The 24,428-nt window shown below is 31.3% G+C and overlaps 1 protein-coding gene and 1 pseudogene across 1 annotated transcript; both read right to left on the bottom strand.

Moving 5' to 3' along the window:
* Positions 1-2,046: 2,046 nt before the first annotated feature.
* Positions 2,047-4,122, bottom strand: LOC128169746 (uncharacterized; annotated as a pseudogene).
* Positions 4,123-7,433: 3,311 nt separating this feature from the next.
* LOC128169745 (RNA polymerase II subunit 5-mediating protein homolog) lies at positions 7,434-23,808 on the bottom strand. The gene is made up of 7 exons (XM_052835833.1): positions 23,764-23,808; positions 17,720-18,330; positions 17,211-17,252; positions 16,167-16,214; positions 13,303-13,332; positions 13,142-13,174; positions 7,434-8,074 (listed from the first exon to the last, which is right to left on the bottom strand). The coding sequence occupies exons 2-7, from the start codon at positions 18,318-18,320 to the stop codon at positions 7,617-7,619; spliced, it is 1,212 nt and encodes a 403-aa protein (XP_052691793.1). The 5' UTR covers positions 18,321-18,330; positions 23,764-23,808; the 3' UTR covers positions 7,434-7,616.
* Between the last annotated feature and the right edge of the window lie 620 nt (positions 23,809-24,428).

The following is a 24,428-nucleotide window of genomic DNA, read 5'->3' as shown; positions in this document are numbered from 1 at the left end:
AAGACTTTTTTTATGACTTAAAAAAAAGAATCATTATTAAATTATTTTGACTTTTGATCCCTTTATTCAATGTTTAAAAATACCATTGCATTATTGCAATACAAAACGTTGAAATACCGGTATGTAATAATCATAAGGTCAATTTTGAATACGGGTCAATATTCTTCATTAAACGAAAGATTTGTTTAACCGAATCAACTAACAACTACATGCAATTGACGATCCATGCCTGGTAATGCCAAAAGTAAAACGAGTAAATTTATAAAATGAATAGAATTAATTTATATTCATGTTTTATACTTTCATGTGTGCGTCCTTTACATCTCGACTTACATTACGAGAAGAAACAAAATATAATTCTGTTTATTGATTTCTTTAAACAATTGCACTCTTCTGCCACACCACCTAGTGTGCCTTGCTATTAATACAAATAATGATGCCTTCAAATGAAACAGCATGCTTCGATCCAAAATGTATTTATCTATAACTGTGCTTGTGATATTCTTCTTATAATGCATGTATTTTTCTTCTGCTTTAAATAAGAATGAAATATAAATATATAATGTATTATATAATATAATATAATTTTTAATAATATAATATAATAATATATAATTTTAATTATGAATTATAAATGTGAGCAATTGTTGGCCTTAGTTGTTTTACATGTATGCGACATGTTGCGAATTATTCGAATTATTCCAGTCAATGTTTGTCTAAAATATTTTAAATGAAAGGTTTCGATTATTTGGGTGTTTTGTTTTGCATTAACTGTTATATTAAAGTATATTAATTTGCGTATCTGATAGTCATAATAAAATTTCAATATCAATATTGTTTTCACGTTTTTGTTTATTTTGTTTTAACATATTTGTGAAAAATTATTGTTAGAAAGTCGGTATGATAGAATAAAACACGTTCGTCAGTTTAATATCAGATTAAAATATTAGTAGATCACTTGTAGAAAAAAAATGTTGTCTGATATTTGCAAATGCCATTAAAAAAAACAACAAATAATAATATTCAAGCCGGTTATTCATTATTCATAAACATTATATTTATCTATACTATTAATAGAAACATTTGCGCATGTGCAATACCGCGTTGTCAAAGACAAGGCAAAGACTATTTAGTCCTTTTGTTTACAATTGGAGTTACGACGCAAACTACGCCCGACAAATTTTTAGCCTACCTCGTGGAAATAGACTTGAAACATTAACATGTGCTGAAACGGACCCAAATTTACCCCATTCAAAATTTACATTATTTTGATCATAATCGTTAACACCCACATACATAAAAAACTGTTTAGAAAACACTGCAGACAGTCACTACAAAAAATCGGGAAAGTCCTGACCAGTAAAGCCTACAGAGTCGAGTAAACTCTTGTGAACAAAACAAGGGGAAAAAACAAATAGCAATTAGTATAATATGAAAACCAAGAAAGTTTACACTAGCTTAAATGTTCTTTTATTGTGTGGTTTAAGATTCTATCATTATTGAGGATTGTAAATACAAGAAATATAATCAGACATATAATATACCATGTGAATTAAAATTGGGTTAATTGTAGCATTTATACATCGGCATACTCAATGACAACAATGCGACAAGCTATTCGTTACTTAGTATATTTTTATATTTCAAGGATTTACTTTTTTGCTTAAAACCGAATCATTATAAGACTGAACAAACTAATACTTTAATATACTATTTACTATAATATAAAGCTATTAATATAAGTAGTCAACTTTAACTACTATAAAACCATTAATATAAATAGTAGGTATCAATTTTATTACAAATTATAAACCAATAATCTTCACTTTGACAGCAAATCAAGTTATTCAAATGTTGAAATGTTCTTAACACTTTGAGTAAAGCATAATAGGGAATTGTCGTGCATATTTATACAGAGCCATGCATGAACTGATAACTACATTGTATATGATAAAATTTACATATGTAAAGAAAAATAAGATTAAAAGTAAAATCTTCTTTTAGTTTAAACTCCGGTTCCTTAGTCCAATTGATATCAAAAGATATTTATTCGTCTTTCAAATACTTATAGACGTTCACGATGCCACGATTGTTCCCTACATATATATTTTGTTTGTCGTCTAGACAAAGACAGGTGAACATTATGTTTGATGACACATTTTTCAGCAATATTGTCTGAAATGCCCCGTCTTCATCCAGGAGATGAATACAAGATTTAAAAGCCACAAGTATGTGTCCGTATTTGTCTGTACAGATGTCCATGGGAGTCAAATTCTCAGGGTGTGAATACCAAAACCGATGTTTTCCTGACCTGTCCATCCCCACTACTGTCTTATATCCACCACCAGATATGATGATGTCTCCGTTCTTGTTCTCCGTGATATATGCATATGCGGCTATTGACGAAAACTTCCATCCTTGTATTCTGTCGTTGATCCAGATGTCCTGAATCTTCAGTCCATTTTCATCGTACCTTGTTATCTTATGAGAGACGTGACGTTGCCAAAGACTTTCTGTTACAGTAGATATTTGTATTAATACCAAGATGTGACCGCTAACAAAAGAACTATAAATACCAACTACACCCTTCAATTTTTCTGTTTTAAGCAGTGTGATAGATATTCGTGAAGTCTTTTTCTTAATACGATCGCCATATTTGTCGTCATCTTCATCCTCATCTTCATAAAACGGATCTGACTTACAAACAAGGCATCATCTTTTGAAACGCAGAACGGTCCTTCTGAATAAACTATTTCTTTCATATTTCCATTATTGTCGACTTGATTTATTCCATCATCAAAATCAGACATCACCCACAGTCTTCCTGATTTCACATTTGAAATTTGTTTTATATTCGGAACAGGTGTATCAATGGTCAGTGTAGGAATGGCGGACGGAAGTAGAATCAGTCTGCCTAAGTCGTCTGTCAAGGTAAAAGTTAATAAATATAAATTATAAGTAATCAATGTCATCTCAAGTTGATATAAAATGATTGCATGCCATTAAAATTGTTTACACGACTACTTCAAAGACCTATTTCTATACGCAAATCCCGTGTCTTTCTCTGTCAGCATATGTGATCCCTTGTTATCGACTGTTCATAGATTTTATCTATTGTTTAAATTCAATACAATTTACAAAAGATTGTATTAAGAGTCAATATGTAATCTATATCCTCAACTAATTAATATAGTCAAATATTATTACTTGAGAGAACAGTCCTGTTTTTATTCAAATATCTGACCAATAATATCAACACCGAATCATGTCCGATACCAGCTATTTTATCAAAAGTATATAAAAAAGTTGCTGTGTTTTTTTTAATATAGAAATGGGACAAAAAATTCGAAAACGCTCTGAAATACGCACTCACCTCAACGAAAACACTTTAAAATCATGAATACATCGCAGATGCATGCCTAATGTATTTAAAGAAAGAAGATCCCTTCGCTTGGTATAATAAGACAAGAACAATATCGTCTCAGTGAATTATTGCATTATCATGTTATTTGATTTAAATGTTTTGTTAGGCGCGACGGATTCAATTAAGCTCTTACAGTATTGATTTTTTTAAAAATTCTATTAATGTTTTTGAAAGATATAGAATACAAAAGATATATCAAATCAATAAAAAGAATAACATAACAATGAAAAAAGTGATCTAGAAGGGAGCATTTCAAAAACTGTTTGTATTACTTCTCCTTTTCTATTAAATATTTTGGGAAAGAGCGTTCTTTTGAGAGAAAAATAACATTATTCTGCATTTTATATTCTATCAAACTGAAATATGATACTTATAATATGAAGTTGAATTAGTAATTTTACAGAAATGACCATGTCATCGACACTCTTTTTACGGAGGCACTTCTTAATTTGCGGCGTGTCATTTTTTTCTTCATTTCTTTTATTGAACATTATTGCGCACACTCAATGAAACAAGAGGATTATGGGGCAATATCGCTCACCTAAGCAACAATGACTTTATATGAGTGTTCAAAAGATATTATACCATATGGCCTCTCGGTAGAATAACAAAAAAATAAATATTGTAAAGTATTCGAATTTTACACTTATTTTTGCATAAAATTCAATCTTTGACATTGTACCTGTATTGCATGCCATTTCTACCGAAGAAAAAAGAAAAAGCTAAGCATGATGATATTAAAGTAAACTCTTAGTAGGGGTACACTGCTTACTTCAGATTCCCCTTTTTTTTCCGTTTTGCCCCCCCCCCCCCCCTTAACCCCACTTTATATTTGAGAATATATAGGTACAATTTCTTAATGAACTACTTACTATTTAAGGTTTTTTTAAAACTTGTTATTATTATTGCATTTTATTAAAGAAACCTATAGATGTGAAGAATAAAATTATATCACAATGTGCTTAATTTCTAAAATTAAATACATTCAAAATGTAATTGGTCTTCCCCATTCTTAACTACTGTTGTTTACAAGGCGTAAATTCGCGTGACTTTTATTACTTTACCCACTTAATTAATGAATACCCTCGAATGAAAAATGTTTTCACGTGACATGTTAAGGAGCTGTTATAATCAAAAACATGCATATCACTCTATTTTACAAAGGCCCACCATTTTTTAAAATCTTTATTAGAAAACAAATGGCCACAAACCAGTGAATTTTCCGCACTAATATAGTCTTTGGAATACCAATAAAACTTCTATCCCCGTAACAAACATGTGTCAGAACTATACATGGAAACTGTTTTAACGGTGTTGTTTTTATTTACCCGTGTCTGAAAAACTAACAAAATTGGTGTAAACTTCATATTATTAATCGTTTAAAGAGGGGGCCCAAGAAAGTATTTACGTCACAGTATAGCATCCTTTGAATTTTTTGTACAAGTATTTATTGTTTAGCGAGACTTTTCAAATTATCAACCAAAATTTCAGCGTCAATCATAAAATTATAAGCAAGATACTGAGCTAACAATTCTGCTAGGTTTGAGTCATAGTTTGAATACACGAGTGTATTAACTTGGTATTTCCTATTCAGCAGTGATAAAAAGAAAAGGATGGTCTCAAATCTGTGTACAAACGTAAATTTGTGAGCAAAGCTCTAGATCTTGCTTATAATTCGAAGCTTATGAGAGTAGAAAAGAAGGTTTTCTAAGATTTAATACATTTTTTCTATATGGCCATATTGGCTCAACATTAGAGCTTAAACTCCTGACCCAGGGGTCTTGAATTTCACAGTTCTGGTAGAAGGCCTTATGGAAATCATAACCAGGCATTTAGTTTTCAACAAATATTTATGGTAGTACAGAAGAAGATCTTTTACGATTTAAAACATTTTAAATATTGGCCCAGCCTGAACCCCTGATACAGAGGTCATGAATTTCCCAATTTTGGTAGAGGGTTTTATGGACATCATAATCATGCATTTAGTTTTAAATTAATATATATGGTAGTAGAGAAGAAGATTTTCTAAGATGTAATGCACCTTTACTATATGGCATTTTGGCCCCACCCTAGAACCCGAACCCCTGACCCAGGGGCAATGAATTTCACAATTTTTGTAGAGGGCCTCATTAACACCATAATCATGCAACCAGTTTTTTCGTCACATGTGTTGGAGTAGAGAAGATTTTTGAATTTTATTTTTTGTATTTTTTGCGTGTGGCGCCTGGGGTGGTAGAGCCATGAATTTCACAATTTAAATTTCTCTTACCTAAGAGATGCCCACACCAAAAATGGTAACAATCAGCCTCGTAGTTTTTAAGAAGTTAAAATGTAAAATTGTTAACGCACGACGAACGACGAACGACGCACGACGGACAAAAAAGGAGAGCACCTGAGTTTACTCGGGTGACCTAAAAAGAATTAAAGATATGTACAGTTTACTTATTAGAAAAAAGAAAAAGCAAATTACCTTTCTAAAAGTGGATAGAAAAAGATTATGAATGAATTTGTCTGCGAAACATTTTTTGAACTTCCATTTAAAATTACTCTTGAATCTAAACTCTAGTGGATGCAATATCAAATATTTATCTCTATAAAAATCAAGCTTAAAGAATTACCTCTTTGTAACTTCTGTAAATTAAACATTGAAACAATAAAACATATATTTACAGAATGTCCTGTAGTTAAGGATACTTGGTGTAAAATTGAAGAGCTATTTTTAACAAAATAAAATGTTTCTATTATTTTGATAAAAGTAGCATACTTTTCGGTAAATAACAACAATAATAAACTATTGTTGTTGATACTAATTGTAAAACAATACATTTTTCCTGTAAATTCGAACATATCCAAAAATATTACCTTTTTTAGTCTAAGGAACACAATTGCTATCAGACTCCTTGTTCAAAAATTTATGCTATTAAAAAAACCTGCAAATATTCAGAATATGAGAGATTGGAAAGCAATTTGTGATTTTCTGTAGGTAGCATATATATTAACTAGTATACTACCTAGGAACCAAATACCCATTACAATTATTACTATAAGTAAAATATGCATAGCTGTTTTATGTTTGATGTACCTGAGGATATTGCCTGTCTGTCTTTTTTTCTTTCTCTTTCATATTTAACTCTTTTGCAAAATATTATGCGTTATATCAATTTTTTGTACCATGTGAAATTGTAAAAGAGTTTCAAAAAAATATGATGCATACTTTTGAAAAACAGCCATTAATAAATATCTACTTCTTCATAAAAAAAATTCCCCACAAAGTTTCTGGCACTATATTTTTAGTCGAAGAAGCAAACTAAATAACGTGTTGATATAGCATATTCCATTTTTCATATCACTGAGTAAGAGCGTTAATAATGATAAAAAATTCTTAATACAAATAGACATCAGTTTGAAAACATAAATATTAACATTGAATACTTATTTTTGGATGTCGCCGGTCCTATGACACACAAGGTGCAGACAAACTATCATTCCACGCTTACGCACGGTATTCAATTTGTCTGCACTACTTGGTGTGTCATTTGACCAACATCCAAAAAAGGCATTCATTGCCTAAATAATTCATTTTACAAATATTCTTTGCGAACAAGGTTTACTTTGTAACAATTTGAATTGGGGAACACACACCTTGAGTAAACACCATCCTTGACATCTAATTACTTTTCCTTTTTTATTTCTAATAATGATATCATTCATTGTAATAGTGAATGCATTTTAGAATATCTTTAATTTAATGCTAGTTGTAACGCCTCATTGTATAAGCTGGTATAGGGACGTGTATTATATAAAACGTTTCACGGTAACTGCGGTACTGCTCTTTTGCAGGGCAAAATGACATGGTTTGGTGAAATATGACGTATCGTTAATTGTTTCATTTACGTCATTTAATTATCTACCTACTGAAATTTCGGCAAAGTATATAATTTTACCCTGCAAGAGAGCAGTACCGCTGTCATTGTGAAGGGGTCTATTGGTTATGACAATCTCTCGCAGGATCTACTTTAATCACATGTAAACCTAATATACATGCATCTTCGTAACAATGTGCCATGAATAAAAAATAGCAATTCTTAAATTAATTCTTCTTATTTGAGTAATAAAAAGATGTATCAAAAATGCAGAGGTATACTTTTAATTTTAGGACAAATTAACACAATATACATATATCTTAATCATCCTAATAATTATCTGTGTCGTTGCTGTCTTCATCAGTGTAATAAGACGACAACAAGAGGTCGTCTTTGCTTTCAGAATCACTCTCGTCGCTCGTTTCTTCATATATCGCATCACTATTGTCATTGTCTTCACCATCATCATAGTCATCACCTTCATTATCATCATCATCATAATCATCTTTATCATCATATTCATCGTTATCATCATATTCATTGTCTTCGTCCTCACTTTCTCCGTCGCCACTTTCATCAGAATTATCATCGTCTTCAATATCATTATCGTATTCATTGTCGTCGTCATCATCCTCTTCGTAGAAATCATAGTTATCATCCATATTGTAATCATCTTCATCATCGTCCACGTCTTCGTTATTTTCGTGGTCCTCAACATCGTCGTAAATGTCGTCTTTATGACAGCAAATATTATTGTCTTTCTCAGTATTTATGTTTTGTACGTTATCTAGAGAGAATAAATTATAATTTCAAAATGGTTTTTGGAATATATATATATATATATATATATATATATATATATATATATATATATATATATATATATATATATATATATATATATATAAAATATACTAGCGTTTTATGTGAAACGTCTGAGGAAGAAATGAAAGCGCTTACGTTTTACGATTAGTGTTGTTATTTTTTTTCAATTTATTATATATTACCGGACACTGTGAATTTTTATTACATATATATATATATATATATATATATATATATATATATATATATATATATATATATATATATATATATAATAAAAATTCACATATATATCCAAAGTCTCGTTTTCAATGAATAATAAAAAAAACTTTAAAACACTGTTTCCTGTGGAAGGATCATTACAATTCCTCAATATTATTTTGTATGGACGTGAAAGCGTTGTATCCCAGTATACCCAGACAAGAAGCGCGGGAAGTAGTAACAAAGTATGAAATCAACGACAGGAAAAAGAAATGGTTACAAATACCATTTTACAGATGATGGATGCTATCCTAGAAAATAACAATTTTAGTTTTAACAACACACAATATATTCAAACAGAAGGAACTGCTATTGGATCCAAACTTGGCAGAAACTATGCATGTATATATATGGGGGATTGGGAGCGTATTCTTTTGGAGCAGTGTAACATACAACCTCTTTTTTATGTTAGATGTATCGATGACATATTTGGAATCTGGTCAGGGACAGAAGCCGATATCCTACATTTCCATAAAATGGCAAATGGTTTTCATCCAAATATTCAGCTTGATCTACGCTTTTCTAAATCTAGCATTGAGTTCCAAGATGTAAATATTTCTATTGAAAAAGGATTTCTTTATACTGACCTGTACAGTAAACCAACTGACAAACACATGTACCTAAATAAAAAATCCAGCCATCATGAATCTACAAAAAAAGCTATACCATTTGCACTGGGTATCCGTGAGCGCCGAATCGGCTCAACAGATGAGGGATATTTCAAACATCGGGAGAAAATTTAAACTAATTTACGCAAATGTGGATATTCCAACAGGATGTCGAGGATCAGCTGGAGAAGGTGGATACACTCAACCGCTCGGATTTATTGAACTACAGAAACAATAACAATAAGTGTAACCGTGTTCCGTTTGTGTTAAACTACTCCAGCGGACTACCAAATATTCATCAAATATTAAAGATACGTAAAAAAAACCTCAAAAATTCCGACCGCCTAAAACTTGCGTTTCATAACACACCTATAGTGGCATTCAGGAGAGACAAAAACTTGAAAGACATATTGGTCCATAAGAAACATAATAACCTCTTTAAAAAAAAAACAACAACAACACTTATGCGAGCCGTGTGGTGCCCAAAAATGTGTTATGTGTAAATATATTATTTGTTCTGGTCAATTTCAAGATTCTAAGGGCAAAACGTATCAAGTTTATAATCATATCGATTGCAACACAAGTAATGTTGTTTATGGGGTGTTTTTGTAAAAAAGTGTAATAAAATTGTATATGTTGGGGAAACGGGGGTGACATTATATCAAAGACATGTTTTAAATTTGTCACTGATCAGGAGAGAAACTAACGACATTGTAGCAATGCATTTTTATACTGACGAACATACAGTTGAGGATTATTCGGTAATAGGTATCGACAAATTGTACAAAGATGAAACTTACAGAAAATTCAGAGAAAATTTGTGGAAGAAAAAATTAAATACTTATATGCCTATGGAGGGTAATCGTGTTCAAAAATCCAGACATGTAAACTTGTAAATCCGAATATGCAATCGTGTTGATGTGTGAGCCTGAGCATGAATATGTGTAATTCTGATCGTGTAACCTATAAAACTCGGGCATAAACACGTGTAAGATTTGACTCAGTTCCTTCGCATGATTCACATTTTGCAACTTTATTGTTTACATTAGTTAATTAAACCTTGAACTTTACACACTTTCAATCCGTAGTTTCTGCGTTTGTAACTTCAGAATCGGCAATAGCACATCTGACATGATACAAATTGACAAATGTAAAGTCTACAAGTTTGTCGAATCTTGACATGACCTTATATGGCAACTGCCTTGCTGCGGGAAAAGGCATGCCGTAACCGCCGGACCGGAATGAACGAAAAATAAACATAATATTCAGCTAAACTTTTAATGAACGACACCTTTTCTATCGAAAACACCAGTATTATTTTTAGAAGAAAAAAATTGAGGTATGATTGAAACTGGACCAAACAGGAAGAGGTTCATGTAGAAAAAAAAAATCGTTGCCGATGTGACGAATGCGCCAATTTCCGTAATATAATTCTCATGGTATTATAAAAGGAAATGCCTAATATCTTATATCTCTAAAAAAAAAATTGACATGTAATTTAAGCTGGAATATAAGTAAATGCGTACTCTTTTCTAGAAATGAGACGGATCAAGAAATTTCCTAAGGGGGTAAATATATTTTGAGCGACATGGGGTTCGAAGACCGCCGTGAGGTCCCATGTAACTCCATTGCTTCTGAATTCTAAGAATTTTGAGAGTGAATTTTTAACCGGGTTTCCGATTATTGAAATAGTAAACATTGCAGACGGGCGAGTGGCTGTCAAAAAGGTACCCTCATTGTACGGATAACTCCTCGAACAGTTTTCAAGATAGGAAGTTGTTCTTTTGCAGATCATTTATACATATATATCAGAAGTATGCAAATTGCTAGGATTTTGATTTCTGATAATTTATAAAATTATCAGCTGTTGAACTTAGTCATTTTTGGGCAAAAACATTGCATATAGAGTACCCCATTTTTACTCTTGTTATTTTTCTGAATTAGTTAGAATAAACGACCTGCAAGGATTTGGTAATTTTTCGCGGAAAAATTTATGTTACTTTACATGTATTTATACTTTTTGTTGTTGTGTAAGTGCAAGATAAATAATAACACAATCTTCAATACTAATAAAAAAAAAACCTAGCGCATATTTTTTGTGCGCCGTAAATCGAAGTTTTACTATGGGAGGCATCGTAGCTCAAAGATCGTCCATCTGTATTTTTAGACAGGGAGCTACAGACCTGCAGGTAGTTCACAAGTGGCTGTAAAGCTGTATTATACTAGCTCTCCAGAAATTTTTTATCAGCCAACTTCACAAAGTGAGTCTGTATTGAACCGACATTCAGGACGTCATACTCAATCCCGTAATAATTGCATAAAATAATTTTTTAAAAATGTCAATTTTTACCTGCATGATAGGCTTTTTTCCTATATATTGCCGACAATGCGAAGAAACATTTCTTAAAATAATTTATACACATTTTAATTTCACGACAGTTAACCTTATCTTTGGAATTTTTATTCATTTTTTTAAAGAGGGTGTCGCTTCTTATGTCTCATATTACCGGGTAATCACAATCTCAAAACCAATGTCTTTAAATAGTTTGTTTAACTTATCGATAACTTTGCAACTCAGCTGACGGACCCCGTGTAATTTTTCGCGTGGGGGGGGGGGGGGGTCTTGTCACAACTTTGTGGTAGCGATAAGGATGCATTTGGAGATATTTTCTTAATTCAGCCGAGGCCTATACTTCAACAATTTGTTGCATGTACTCTAATAACAGTGGCGTCAGAAGCAAATTGAAAGGGGGGAGGGCTAAACTAATCATGAAAAATATTGACAAGAATTCCCATAATCATGAAAATTCTAATCCCGTGGGGGAGGGTATACCAATAACTCCAATCTTACTCCCCAACCCCCCCCCCCCCAACCCCCCAAATCATGAAATTCCTAATCCGTGGTGGTGGTGGTGGTGGGGGGGGGGGTGCTAGTATACCTACTATGACTCTAATTTTCAATATCACCATTAATATTTCATTCTCATTAAGGTCTTTTAAGGAACAATTTTGTTTGTTGCGAGGCCGGGAAAAGTAGGGGGGTTGAATCCTCCCTGTTGCTATGTTCCTAATGGTTAGGTCTAACTTGGCTAGCCCCCCCCACTCCCGGTTCAGACGCCTATGAATAAAAATGCGTATATATCTTTATACACGTGTATTCAAACAAAGTCATTAAATGTAATTTTTTCAGTTCTAAGAGGATATTTGAAGCCGATCGAATTCTTTACTCGCATCTTTTATACATTCTATTGGTAAAATGTACACCAATCTCATAATTTAATTTTCCGAAAAATAATACTCTATGAAATGTTGTTATCCAGAAATAATATGATCATAGGCTTACCTAATATTTTTTTTTAATTATTCCGTCCCTATTCCGGCGATTACGGCATGCCTTTACCTGCAGCTAGCCTTTTTCTATCAGTGACGTCACTGTTTCCATATAAGGTCTTGTCAAAATTCGACAAACTTGTAGACTTTACATTTGTCAATTTGTATCATGTCAGATGTGCTATTGCCGATTCTGAAGTTACAAACGCAGAAACTACGGATTGAAAGTGTGTAAAGTTGAAGGTTTATTTAACTAATGTAAACAATAAAGTTGCAAAATGTGAATCATGCGAAGGAACTGAGTCAAATCTTACACGTGTTTATGCCCGAGTTTTATAGGTTACACGATCAGAATTACACATATTCATGCTCAGGCTCACGCATCAACACGATTGTATATTCGGATTTACAAGTTTACATGTCTGGATTTTTGAACACGATTACCCTCCATATATGCCTTTTGGTATCAACAATAGGGAACATTATTGTCTTTGGACTACATTATTACTAGTTTGTATAGATATTTCCTATATTTTATGTCCCGTTATCTTTACATTTTTCATATATTACTTGTTTATGTACTAATTACGGCTATCAATGTGCTTTCTATAGACTCTCACCTATATGTCATATGTTTTTGGCGCAATATTGTTGTATGACGTCACACAAAAACACTGACTGGTGAAGACCGGTAACACGGTCGAAATATTTTGAAACAGTGTTTTAAAGTTTTTTATTATTATTATTATATATATATATATATATATATATATATATATATATATATATATATATATATATATATATATACCATTATGAAACATAGTTACCGTTTGGTTTAGATTTTTTTCTGTTTTGTTCATCTGTAATTAAAAAGATATTAACATTGAAAATTAATGTTGACAATCATTTTAAAAGCATTTCCATTCAAAGAATTAATATATATTTGTATTGCAATTATATTTTCATTTGAATTAATCAAGCATTTTACCCTCTAAACACTTCAGCCTTTTTTCTATTCCTGTAAAAGAAACCAGTTAATCGATTTTTTGGTAAACTATAAAAAATATCATTCTAAAATACTGGCTAAGAGTATAAATGAGCATACATGGTACTATCACAAAATAGCTAAATCAATTCTTTATAAAAGCTTTAATTATACAGGTCTCACATTTGTTGGTAATTTACAAGCTTAGTTTATAAGCTTAGAGGAATTTAAATAGAAACAAAGACACATATTATTGAATATGCAAATATTGTGTTATTGCATTAACAAAATATATACTTGCATGAACCAAACTAACAAATCATACTGAAATATCGACCAATTATTTATTATCATATACTACTGTTTACTAAAACCTGCAAAGATGCAATCCCATGTACAGATTATTGATAAACTAAAAAAGAGGATCATGTACATTTAAATCCAAATGGTTAGACACTGGTTACAACTATGCAAAGGCAGCCTGGAATAAACTTGTTGAATTACCTTTTAAATTTACACAATAATCAAAACTACATGGGAACATGTACAATTATAGAAGTATTCAATATGACTGTATTACTAATTAAATATTAATGCCATGTACTAGTATGCATAAATAATGTACAATTCATTTGAAAACAAATAATTGGAAAGGCTGCTATGGGTGTAAGTAGGATTACCATATGTAGAATCGAAACCTAGTTCTTTGAAAATGCAATTAATATAATGTGCCTTACAAACAAAGACGTTGTTACTTGCCTAATCAGTAGGGACCAGTACATACTGATCATGCAATCTAACTACATCCTTTCTCACTTCTGCTATATTGAAAACAGAAGGATATTTGGTTTTCATTTGACCTCTCAGTCATTTATTACGAGATTTTAATATACATCTAATGCTTTTAAACCACTCTGACAAAATATTAAAGTTTTTTTTCTTCAGATTGTGCCCATTGCTTGGCGTAATCGTCAACAGAATTCATGATTTGTATTAAATACGACGCCATGGGAAGGATTAAGGCTCCCTCAATATTAGTCCTTTCATAATAAATGTTCTTAGGTCTTCGTTGTTAACTAAATTAACATCACCAGTAAAGACGTGTTCGGCAGGAATATAGTTGTAGGGTGTAGAAGAACATGAACACATTGGAGGATTGTCTTTCAGATGCTCGGTATTAAGGTCATGTAAAGTTTGTAATTGAAGATTTTGGAAGCAATGGTTGAAGTATAATTGTAGGAAATAAAAGGGGTTGACTTTATCTTGAAATATGACGGAATGCAGGACTAACCTTTTTTGTGAATAAGAATATTGCTTATATTAACGGCATCGGAAAAACAAGAAACCCAGGGGCCACATGTTCAACTGAGCAACAATAGGCATGGTTAAATCAGCTTCATGGAGTCATAATACAAAATATCTGGATAATGTGGTATAATACATGTAGACCCTGTATAAAAAGAAATGGTTCTATCGGACATTCTTATAGGCCTTTTCTAACAGGTTGATTTTATAGTCAAATCACATTTAGCATTGCAATTCTCAAGAAGACCCTTGTTTATATACAGGATATAAACCTACATCAAACTCTGAACCCCTTGTATGGCCAACTAATCGTCCAAAGGGCGAAGTTTAAACAATCTTAAAGAATCAGAATATGTAAAAAAAAAAATACCTGCATATTAGTAAAAGCATATGTAACAACATTTCAGATTTTGTGAATAATTAAAATGTTTTTCTTTGTACAACTGGATCCCCAATATGGCACTGCCCTAGATATTTTAATTAAATAAATTCTACAATATCTGAAGTTGCTTTCACTAGAGTTACAAATATTTAAAGATATTGATATAATCCTATGAAAAAGTGTCCCTTCCCCCTCCGTTGTGACCCCCTCCTACACTCGAGGATCATGATTTGAATAAACTTGAAACCATACTATCTAAGGAAGCTTCCACACAAGTTTCAGCTTTCCTGGTCAAGTGGTTCGTGAGAAGAAGATAAAATTTTTAAGATTTACCTTTAGACTTTATATTCCAATTTAATATTCTGACCCCCGCCCCACTATTGTGGCCCCGCCTTACTCTTGAGAGTCATGATCTTCACAACTTTGTATGTACAATAGTACCTTAGAATGCTTCCAAACAAGTTTCAGTTTTCCTGGCTATATGACTCTTGAGAAGATTTCTTAAAAGAATTACTCTTTATATTCCTATGTAAAAATTTGACACCCCCCCCCCCTCCCTGGCCCCACCTTACACCCGAGGATCATGATTTTCACAACTCTGAATTTAAACTACCTGAGGATGCTACTGCACAAGTTTTAGTTTTCCTGACCAAAGGGTTCTTGAGAAGAAGATTTTAAAGATTTACTTTATATATTCTTATGTTAAAATTTGACCCCCCACCTCGCGGCCCCACCACACCGGGGTCGTTATTTTCAGAACTTTGAATCTACACTACCTAAGGATGTTACTACATAGGTTTCAGTTTTCCTCACCTTTTGGTTTTTGAGAAGAAGAATTTTGAAAATTTCTCTAAATTTATCAATAATTCCTAATTATCTTCCTTTGTAAAAAGCGTGGTATTTAGTTTTCACAACTGGTAATCTTCTTAGCCTAAGGATGCTTTGTGTCAATTCTAATTAAAATTTGCCAAGTGACTATTGAGAAGATGTTCACAATGTGTTTACAGACGGACGACAGACAATATGTGATAAAAAAAGCCCATTTGAGCTTTCAGCTCAGGTGTGCTAAACATGTGAGGTCCAGAAATGGTTCTGTATTTTTTTTAAAATGTTTCATAGAAATGTATCAAATTTTGGTTTTACAATATACTGAGCAAGTTTCATTTGTTATTTATATTACCTTCCATTTCATTTCTGTTAGAGGACGAATGGTGTTTTCTCTTTTTTCCTGAATAAAATGAAACATTATAATTTATGCACTAATTTTCCTCAAATGTTCTATTTTATGATTTTACTTGTCAAAAATACTACTACGATTGTGCATAACTTTTTGAATGCTGTAGTTGGCCAATATATAAGATGGTAGAATTACATTAAAAACCACAATTACAGAAGTATTTGTTTTCCATCGAACTGAAATGTCACGTTTCCATTGGTTTTAACTGGACACTTGACTTCCGGATATATCTCTATGTCCGTCTGGTGAGAGAAAAATATTCGGCAATATGGCCGACGTTTTTCCAACTCATCTTGACATTTCATAAAATTCCATACAAAAACTGCGTTCCTTAAATTTGTAAAATATTTGGAGTAATTGCTCTTTTGAAACTACTTTTAAATTAGAATAGTTGCCCTTTGAATTCATGTCACACTGTTGTGTCTGGAGCAGAAAAAATGAGAGCGTCGCGATTTGCTCATATCTCTGTGGGGAAAAGAGAAAAAACGTTCAACATCAAACAGGGACAAAAGTTACCAAAGATACGAAAGAAGAAGTGTGTTACGAAGATTTTCAAAGACTATTTGAAAGGTGAGAATGAAATTTTGAAGAAATTCACTGTTCAAAAATGAAAGAAATGGAAGCTACTTTTATGCATTGATTTTTGAAGATCATTGCTTCTTGTGGAATAAATATCTCACTCGTTAGTCCACTGAAAACCTAAACACTATTGTATGTTACTGTCTTACTACCTCGCCCCGCCGTCTATGAGACTGATCAACTAGATTTATTTTTGTAATGAGTCAGTAACAAATCTAATATGACAATTGCAATCATATTTTACATTTTGTGTTTATTTGTTTACGCTATTAAAAATGTAAGGCCATTAAATATAAATCTTTAAAACCTTCAAAATTGTAAATGCTGATAAATATGGCTCATGTTGAATATTTTAACATAAATAAAATATCATAAGGTTAAATGCAAATAACATAATCAAAATCATACCCCGCTTACTTCTAGGTGTCCTTTCCCACTTTTCCATTCTCTCTAAAGAAAGCATATCATTCAAAGTTTAGAAATATATTGATTAAATGTTTTTAATTTAAAAAAATCAAAGAATATGTAATAAATATATCTATACAAATTTTAAAAACACCCAACAAAAATGGTCCCTTAGAAGGTTTGTTCAACAATTTACCACATGAATATACAAGCCTACTTTTCAAAAGAATTAATAAAGATATATCAGAAACAATAAATTCTGAATACGTTTTAAAAATGTGTGGGTTCAACTATATTTGTTAATTTACCGTCTGACTTGAATTTTATCTCTAAGATCAATCCGCAAAACTACGCATTTATTATTTAAAAAAGAAAAAAAAAGAAAGACATGACCATTGGTCAAGAACCTACACATTTTGACATATACGTTAGAACACGCATTGTTCACGTTAGATCCCAACGAAAACTAATGTAATATTTGTAGTTAATGGGTTCCTATGGTGTATACTTACCGTGTAATCTTTTGAATTCTGCTTGGTATGTTGCTGTTCTACTAGGGCTGAGATCGCAGGTTAGTAAACTTTTCACTGCCCGTTCATAAGATTCTCCACCAATCAATTGTTTCTCAATTTCAAGTACTGTGCCGCTCAGTTCATCCCAATAGTTATGAAACTTTGCTTCATCTACGTCGCCGTTTGTTGAATGTGCTGATATCAAGTTCCTTTGAAATCGTATTCGCTCTATACAGGCTGATATGCTGTTGTCACCTTTCATTGGTTGTTTTCCCCATCCGTTCTTATGGCTAGGAATGTTGCAAATGTTACGTAAAATTATGTAAAGTAAAGAAATATCTAAGTCCTTAGCAGCAAGTGATGTTTTACAAGCGACTGAATAGATTAGTTGTTTCTGCTGCTGATTCATTATTTTCTCAAGTTTGCATTTGTTTTTATCTAGCTCTGACCTGAGCTCAGCAGGTTTAATATAACGACTTAAAATGTCCCGTAATAAATCACTACAAATTTTCATTATGAGTTGACACAGACGGGAAAAATTTTCCGTTGATATTTGTGGTATAAAACATAAAGATGTCGACCCTGCAGGACCACCACTCATCTTCTTTTGTCTGTAAGAAGGTTTTAAAAAAGATTAATGATCTAATCTAGGAAACGTTCAAGTTTATTCAATCTGACACATCATATACAAGGCAAATAGTACTAGGCAAACTTATGTTTTTAAATTTTTCTTTTTTCAAATCATTACTATTTGGTTTTATTATTCATGCTGTACAATAACCAGACTGTTTAGATAGGGCCAAGAAATATATCATCACGAATATGCATTTTACATCCACAAAGTATTTATAAGGACATTAAACGTGAAAATACCATCTACAAAAGCTGAGATTATTATTCAGTTGAATATATATATGTATATATATATTATATATATATATATATATATATATATATATATATATATATATATATATATATATATATATATATATATATAAACGAATAAGTCCTTGGTATAGGTAACGATATAGAAAAATGTTTTCAGTAGACGATAACACAATAATCCATTTCTTTCAAATTTAATCCAGAGCGCTTTCGCCTGATCGGCTCTTCAGTGGATTTCAAATTATAACAGAAATAACAAACGTTGACGTCGTTATTATGACGTCATAAAGTAGACAACGTCACGAACAGTGTAAACAATATTTGGAGATGGCGTCAAATATTTTTTACAAACACATGTAAACGTAATAAAATATGTACAAATGATATTGTTTTAAAATAAGAGGTTATTGAAATGAAAGCTAAATAAAGTCAATGCAGAATAAATAATGCAATTATCGATTAAGTTTAGGTTTAAATTTTTTTATGACCAAACTAGCCGACCGTGTGAGGGTACATAAGCAGCAGATAAGGGATCCTTCTGTTCGTAACACTCCGTGTAGTGAACATTTTGATATGTGCGGGAGAGGCCGGTTTGAAATTTTTCCATTTTACAAAGTCCGCGAGGAAAGTGATCAGCTGCGACTTGCAAAAGAACAATATTTCATAAAAAAATTTAAACCTAAACTTATTATTTAACAACATTGTATCTGAGATTAAATTATAACAAATCTTATAAACTATGAATAATGAAAATTTACTGAAAAATAGGCATGTTATATTTTTTGGCATTCAAATTTCACGTTGTTAATTTTATTTTATTAATTTATTATAATTCATTGTTTGATCACATGCTGTGCTCGCCCCAACGGTCGCACCGTAAAACATATTAGTCATAGTAATTACGTCATAGTTTTAACGACTGTAAAACGTCTGAAGATTTTTAACAATGAAAGCGCTTATGTTTTGCAGTTAGTGTTGCTTTTTTTTCTTTTATTATATTTTTACCGGACACTGAGAAAATACTTTTGTGATATATATATATATATATATATATATATATATATATATATATATATATATATATATATATATATATATATATATATATATATATATATATATATATATACGGAATATCTATGTTGTGTGAATTAATATTTGCATTATTCAACAGTTTAAAATGGTATATATATATTCTCGAGGCTTGCATGACGAATATAACAATTTCAATGAATTTGATAAAGCAAATGTAAAATCACACAGTTATAGATGTTTTATTTATCTTATACGATTAAAATTGTTATTATGAAACTTTTGATACCAGCCTCTTAAATTACACAAATTGATTTTTTTAGGCTAATGGGTGATGCAACATCGTTGTTTTGCGGTTATTGTAATACAATAAAGTATGTCATTCCAGAGATAAATATATCCGTTTAAAGTTTCATTGAAATACATCTTGAAATAACTTTTTATCTCTAGATATGGTTTTTCTTAAAGCTTCATCACTTGAGGAGGCCGATTTCGTTTTTGCCAATATGACCATATAGTTAAAATGTATTAAATCTTAGAAAATCCTCTTCTCTACTCCCATATATATTTGTTAAAAACTAAATGCCTGGTTATAATGTCCATGAAACCCTCTATTAAAATCGTGAAAATCATGACCCCCGTGTCAGGGGTTCAGGCTCTAGGATGGGGCTAATATGGCCATTTAGTGAAAATGTATTAAAACTTTAAAAATCATCGTCTTCATTACTCCCACACATATAGCCAAAAAACTGAATACATGATTAGGATATCCACAAACTCCTCTCCTAGATTGTGAAATCCATGGCCCCTTGGTTTGGGGTTCAGGACATTGGGGGGAGGCAATATGGCAACAGAGTGTTAATGCATATAATGTTTAACAAATCTTCTTCTCTATTCTTACACATCTGTATGAAAAACTGACTTCAAAATTATGTTTACCAGGAGGTCTTCTATTACAATTTTTAATTTCATGTCCCCTGGAATATGGGTTTTGACTCTACGACAGGGCCAAATGGCTTAATAGGTGTTAATGCATATAATGTTTAGAAGTTATCTTCTTTACTCCCATACACCTGAAAGGAAAACTGAATTCATGATTTTGTAGACAAGATCTTTAAATTTGTTTGCCAAAATGATTGGTTTCATAGTTCTTTGAAAGATTTCAGGCAGGGAGGTGGTCGTCATTACAAATTTATAATCATTTTTACTCCAGAATGAAACCTAATTAAATGCATACATGAGTGTCCTCGATAAGTTTGTGTATCGGTTATATGCTACTTATGTGACTTTTAAGGCCTATTGGCCTCTTGTTTTGTTTATGGTGTTCAATTTTATAAATAATATTTTAAAAAAACATAAAAAGTAAAAATACCCTGTATTTTACTAGAATGCAAAAAATATGCGCAAAGAAAACTAAAGTCAGCACCTTCAATGGAAATATTTATGACTTAAATAGCCAAGTTTGTTTACATGCACAAAATTGCGAATGCTCCTTATTTTGAATTGACTCGAACGAGTAACAGTTGTTTATGTATTATAAAACAAGATCAACAATACTTTGATTCGAAGTTTAAAATGTTGATTAAGAAAACTTACTGGTGGTACATGTAAAATAAAAGTCTTGGGAGTATAGAAAAACAGCCAAAGTATAGATTAACTTTTAGATGGCTAACGTTATTTGCAGCTTTTTAACTGCATACCTATATGTTTTACTTCATTTTTACAATCTTAATCTTCAACAAAACCATGTTAAATCAATAATTGGTAGAAGAAATAGAGACATAAAATACAGAAGAAACATTTTCAAAACCTCTGCGTTGAAGCGAGGGCCTTAGTCGTAAATAGTTCTGACCGGACGTATTTGATTAAATATCACCCTTTGATAAAGCAAATGTTCATCACATAGGTAGTATACACCACATGTATGAGATAAATCCATTTACTGTATATGAGGTCAAAAGCAAGATTATTTTCCACCAAAACAGTAAAATTATCTCAATGCAATACCGAGGCAAATAGTAGCTATCATGGGGAGACATAATTTGTTGTTGTCATAATACAGTTATTAGAAATGTACATGTAAATTTGTTGACATCCAAAGTGAGTTGTCAGGTTCAGTCTATTATGCAAAAGGTTTGTTTCTATTCAAAATGAAATAATTCGAACCGTATTAAAAGGGTTTTCTAAAAACCCATATTTTAAAATGGATAATAAGCGTTTACGTTTATAAAAATATTCAAATCATAACTCCAAAGTCCTTAGATAAAGGTTCAAATTAGTGTTATAAGTTCATTTAAAAAAGTCAAAAAAATTATTAAATCATTTTTCCCAAAAGCATGAAAGCTTCAAAGATATATTATGTTCTTTATTTAAAATAAATATGAAAAGTAATTGTTTAGAAAGTTACATACTTTCTTTTTTTTTTAAATGAAAAAGATGTGTTTAGTTCTTCTATTGGAATTTCTTATAGATACATGGTCATATCATAACTAGATAATTATCCATACTCAGAAAGTTTTATTTAAAAAACAATGAACATTAAAATCGATAAAGTCAATTTTAAGCAAGATATTGCACACTCTTTTTAAATAATTTAATTCCGTTTTACAAGAGGTAAGAAAGGGATCACTATTGGAAATATAATCGATTCGATTAAACATGAAACAAATTAAACTCTTCGGATATCGTTTACGAAACAAACTACTGATCATGATGCGTGATTATACGATAACACTACACTCTGTCCCAAGTTCTGCTTGCTCAATATCTCGATAGTAAGCGATAGTTATAAACCCTTATGTGCTCAAACTACATCCATTAAATAAAATAAATGAGTCTAGATTTTTTGATTAAAAACGCCCCCTTCAGGTTTCACTACTCAATCAAAATTAAAAGTCTATGAGATTTTAAATTGCAAGCAATATTAATTACCCCGGATAATAACGTTAAAAAAATGTGTGGGGTGACCCGAGTACTTTCGAATGGAGAAAAAATGTAAACATTTCCCATTTTGAATCTCCATACGATGTTTGTTTTCGTTCCTGTGAAATTTTTCATTTAGAAACAGATGATGTATTAATGAAGATATCTTTGATTTTTCCCCGTTTATCCAATTCATTTACAGGTATGTATTTTTTAATTGAAAAAAATCAAAAAGTGACGGCAACAAAAACTTGAGACAGACTAAAGTATTTAACATACTAATACCAAGGGAAAAAACGAAAAAAAAATTTAACGCTATTATCTATAGATTTGTTATATAAAAACACTTGTATGGATATTTTATTTTTATTTATTTTTATTTTTAAGATAGAGGGTAGCTTCGATCTTATGATATTATTTCACATAGAAATAACGTATGAATTGCAAAGAACTTTAATTTGTCAAAGTAATGCATGTAAGGAGGCAAGCTGGTTTAAAAAAAATTGGAATTCTTTTTAATGACAATTATGATAATATTTTAATTGACAGAATATAAAAAGATGACAGTGAGAAGTTGACTTACAATCACATTTGATTGTGTTGTAAGAAATTGCGTAAAAAGGAGTGGGTATGTGCATTCGTTTCCATTGTATTTAAATGGTCATAATGTATCATTAAGTGTTTGGAAAGTTGAATTTGCATGTAAATGAAATATAAAAGGTTATACTTACAATAACAAGATAACAACCCATTGCACCAACTTTGTGCAAAATAAGAATTAAAGGTAATGTATTCTTCATATATTGTTATCAATTCATACAAAACTGACAAGATAAGAAAACTCCGATAGCTATATATTGCACGCTAAATTATTGCATTTAAACCAAATACATGTACGGACATGTCAAAGAGTTACTTTACGTAAACTGTCTGCTTTCATTTAAAACAATCTTACAGTATGACATTTAATTTCGAACATATATACACAATACATAGTTACGCTAATGTTTACAAACATCAATTCATTAGTTACATTACTTTTTGGATGTTTCAAACAACATGCACTGTTATTTTGTTTAAATGTAATTTCAGAAGTCAGTATGCAATTCAAAAAAATTTGTCTATATTCTTTAGTTGTTAATCGTTGTTAAACATAAAATATACATGTTAAATATAACACGAATTAAGACACAAAAACTTACTAGTTCAGACACCGTTATTCGTCATTCAACACTTCTATGTAGTCGTTAAATGCATAGTGCAAATACAATGTATTTAAATCCAAAATAATCGATATCTTACCAAACGATCTACAGACGATGTATAGAATTTCGTTTTAGCTTACAATTTGTATTCAGTTTATTAAGTTTTGTGATCATCAATGATGGTTACTTTTTAAATGTCTAAATTCTACATTGGCAACATTGACCTTTTTATAAAACAAAAATTACTGTTTTTTAATTATATGTACAGAATGTTGAGTTTGATTGATTTGTAACATGTAAGCAATAACAAAACAAATAAGGCGACCCACTGTTGCCACTTGCTTCTGTTCGATACAGGTAAAACCGCAGGTTTTGATAATAACCCTTACCAAAATATTAGGCCTCTGGCAAACAGTTGCTGCAAATTTGCGGAACGTTTGGTGCAAATTTGTAGCAAACAGTTGCTGCAAAGTTGCGGAAAGTTCAGAATTTGTATGCAAATTGGCTTCTAGCATACTGTTAGCCACAAATTTGCTGCAAGCTAACAGATAAACATAGCAGCTTTACGGTGTCACAACATAAGAAACATAAAACTTTGATAATTGCTCGGACTGCGTTACATATAGTTAAGAAAGAGGCTTCATAGAACATTCACTGGAACC

This window comes from Crassostrea angulata, unplaced genomic scaffold, assembly GCF_025612915.1.
Source record: "Crassostrea angulata isolate pt1a10 unplaced genomic scaffold, ASM2561291v2 HiC_scaffold_204, whole genome shotgun sequence".
Classification (NCBI taxonomy): Eukaryota; Metazoa; Mollusca; class Bivalvia; order Ostreida; family Ostreidae; genus Magallana; species Magallana angulata.
This window is presented reverse-complemented; position numbering and strand designations above follow the sequence as displayed.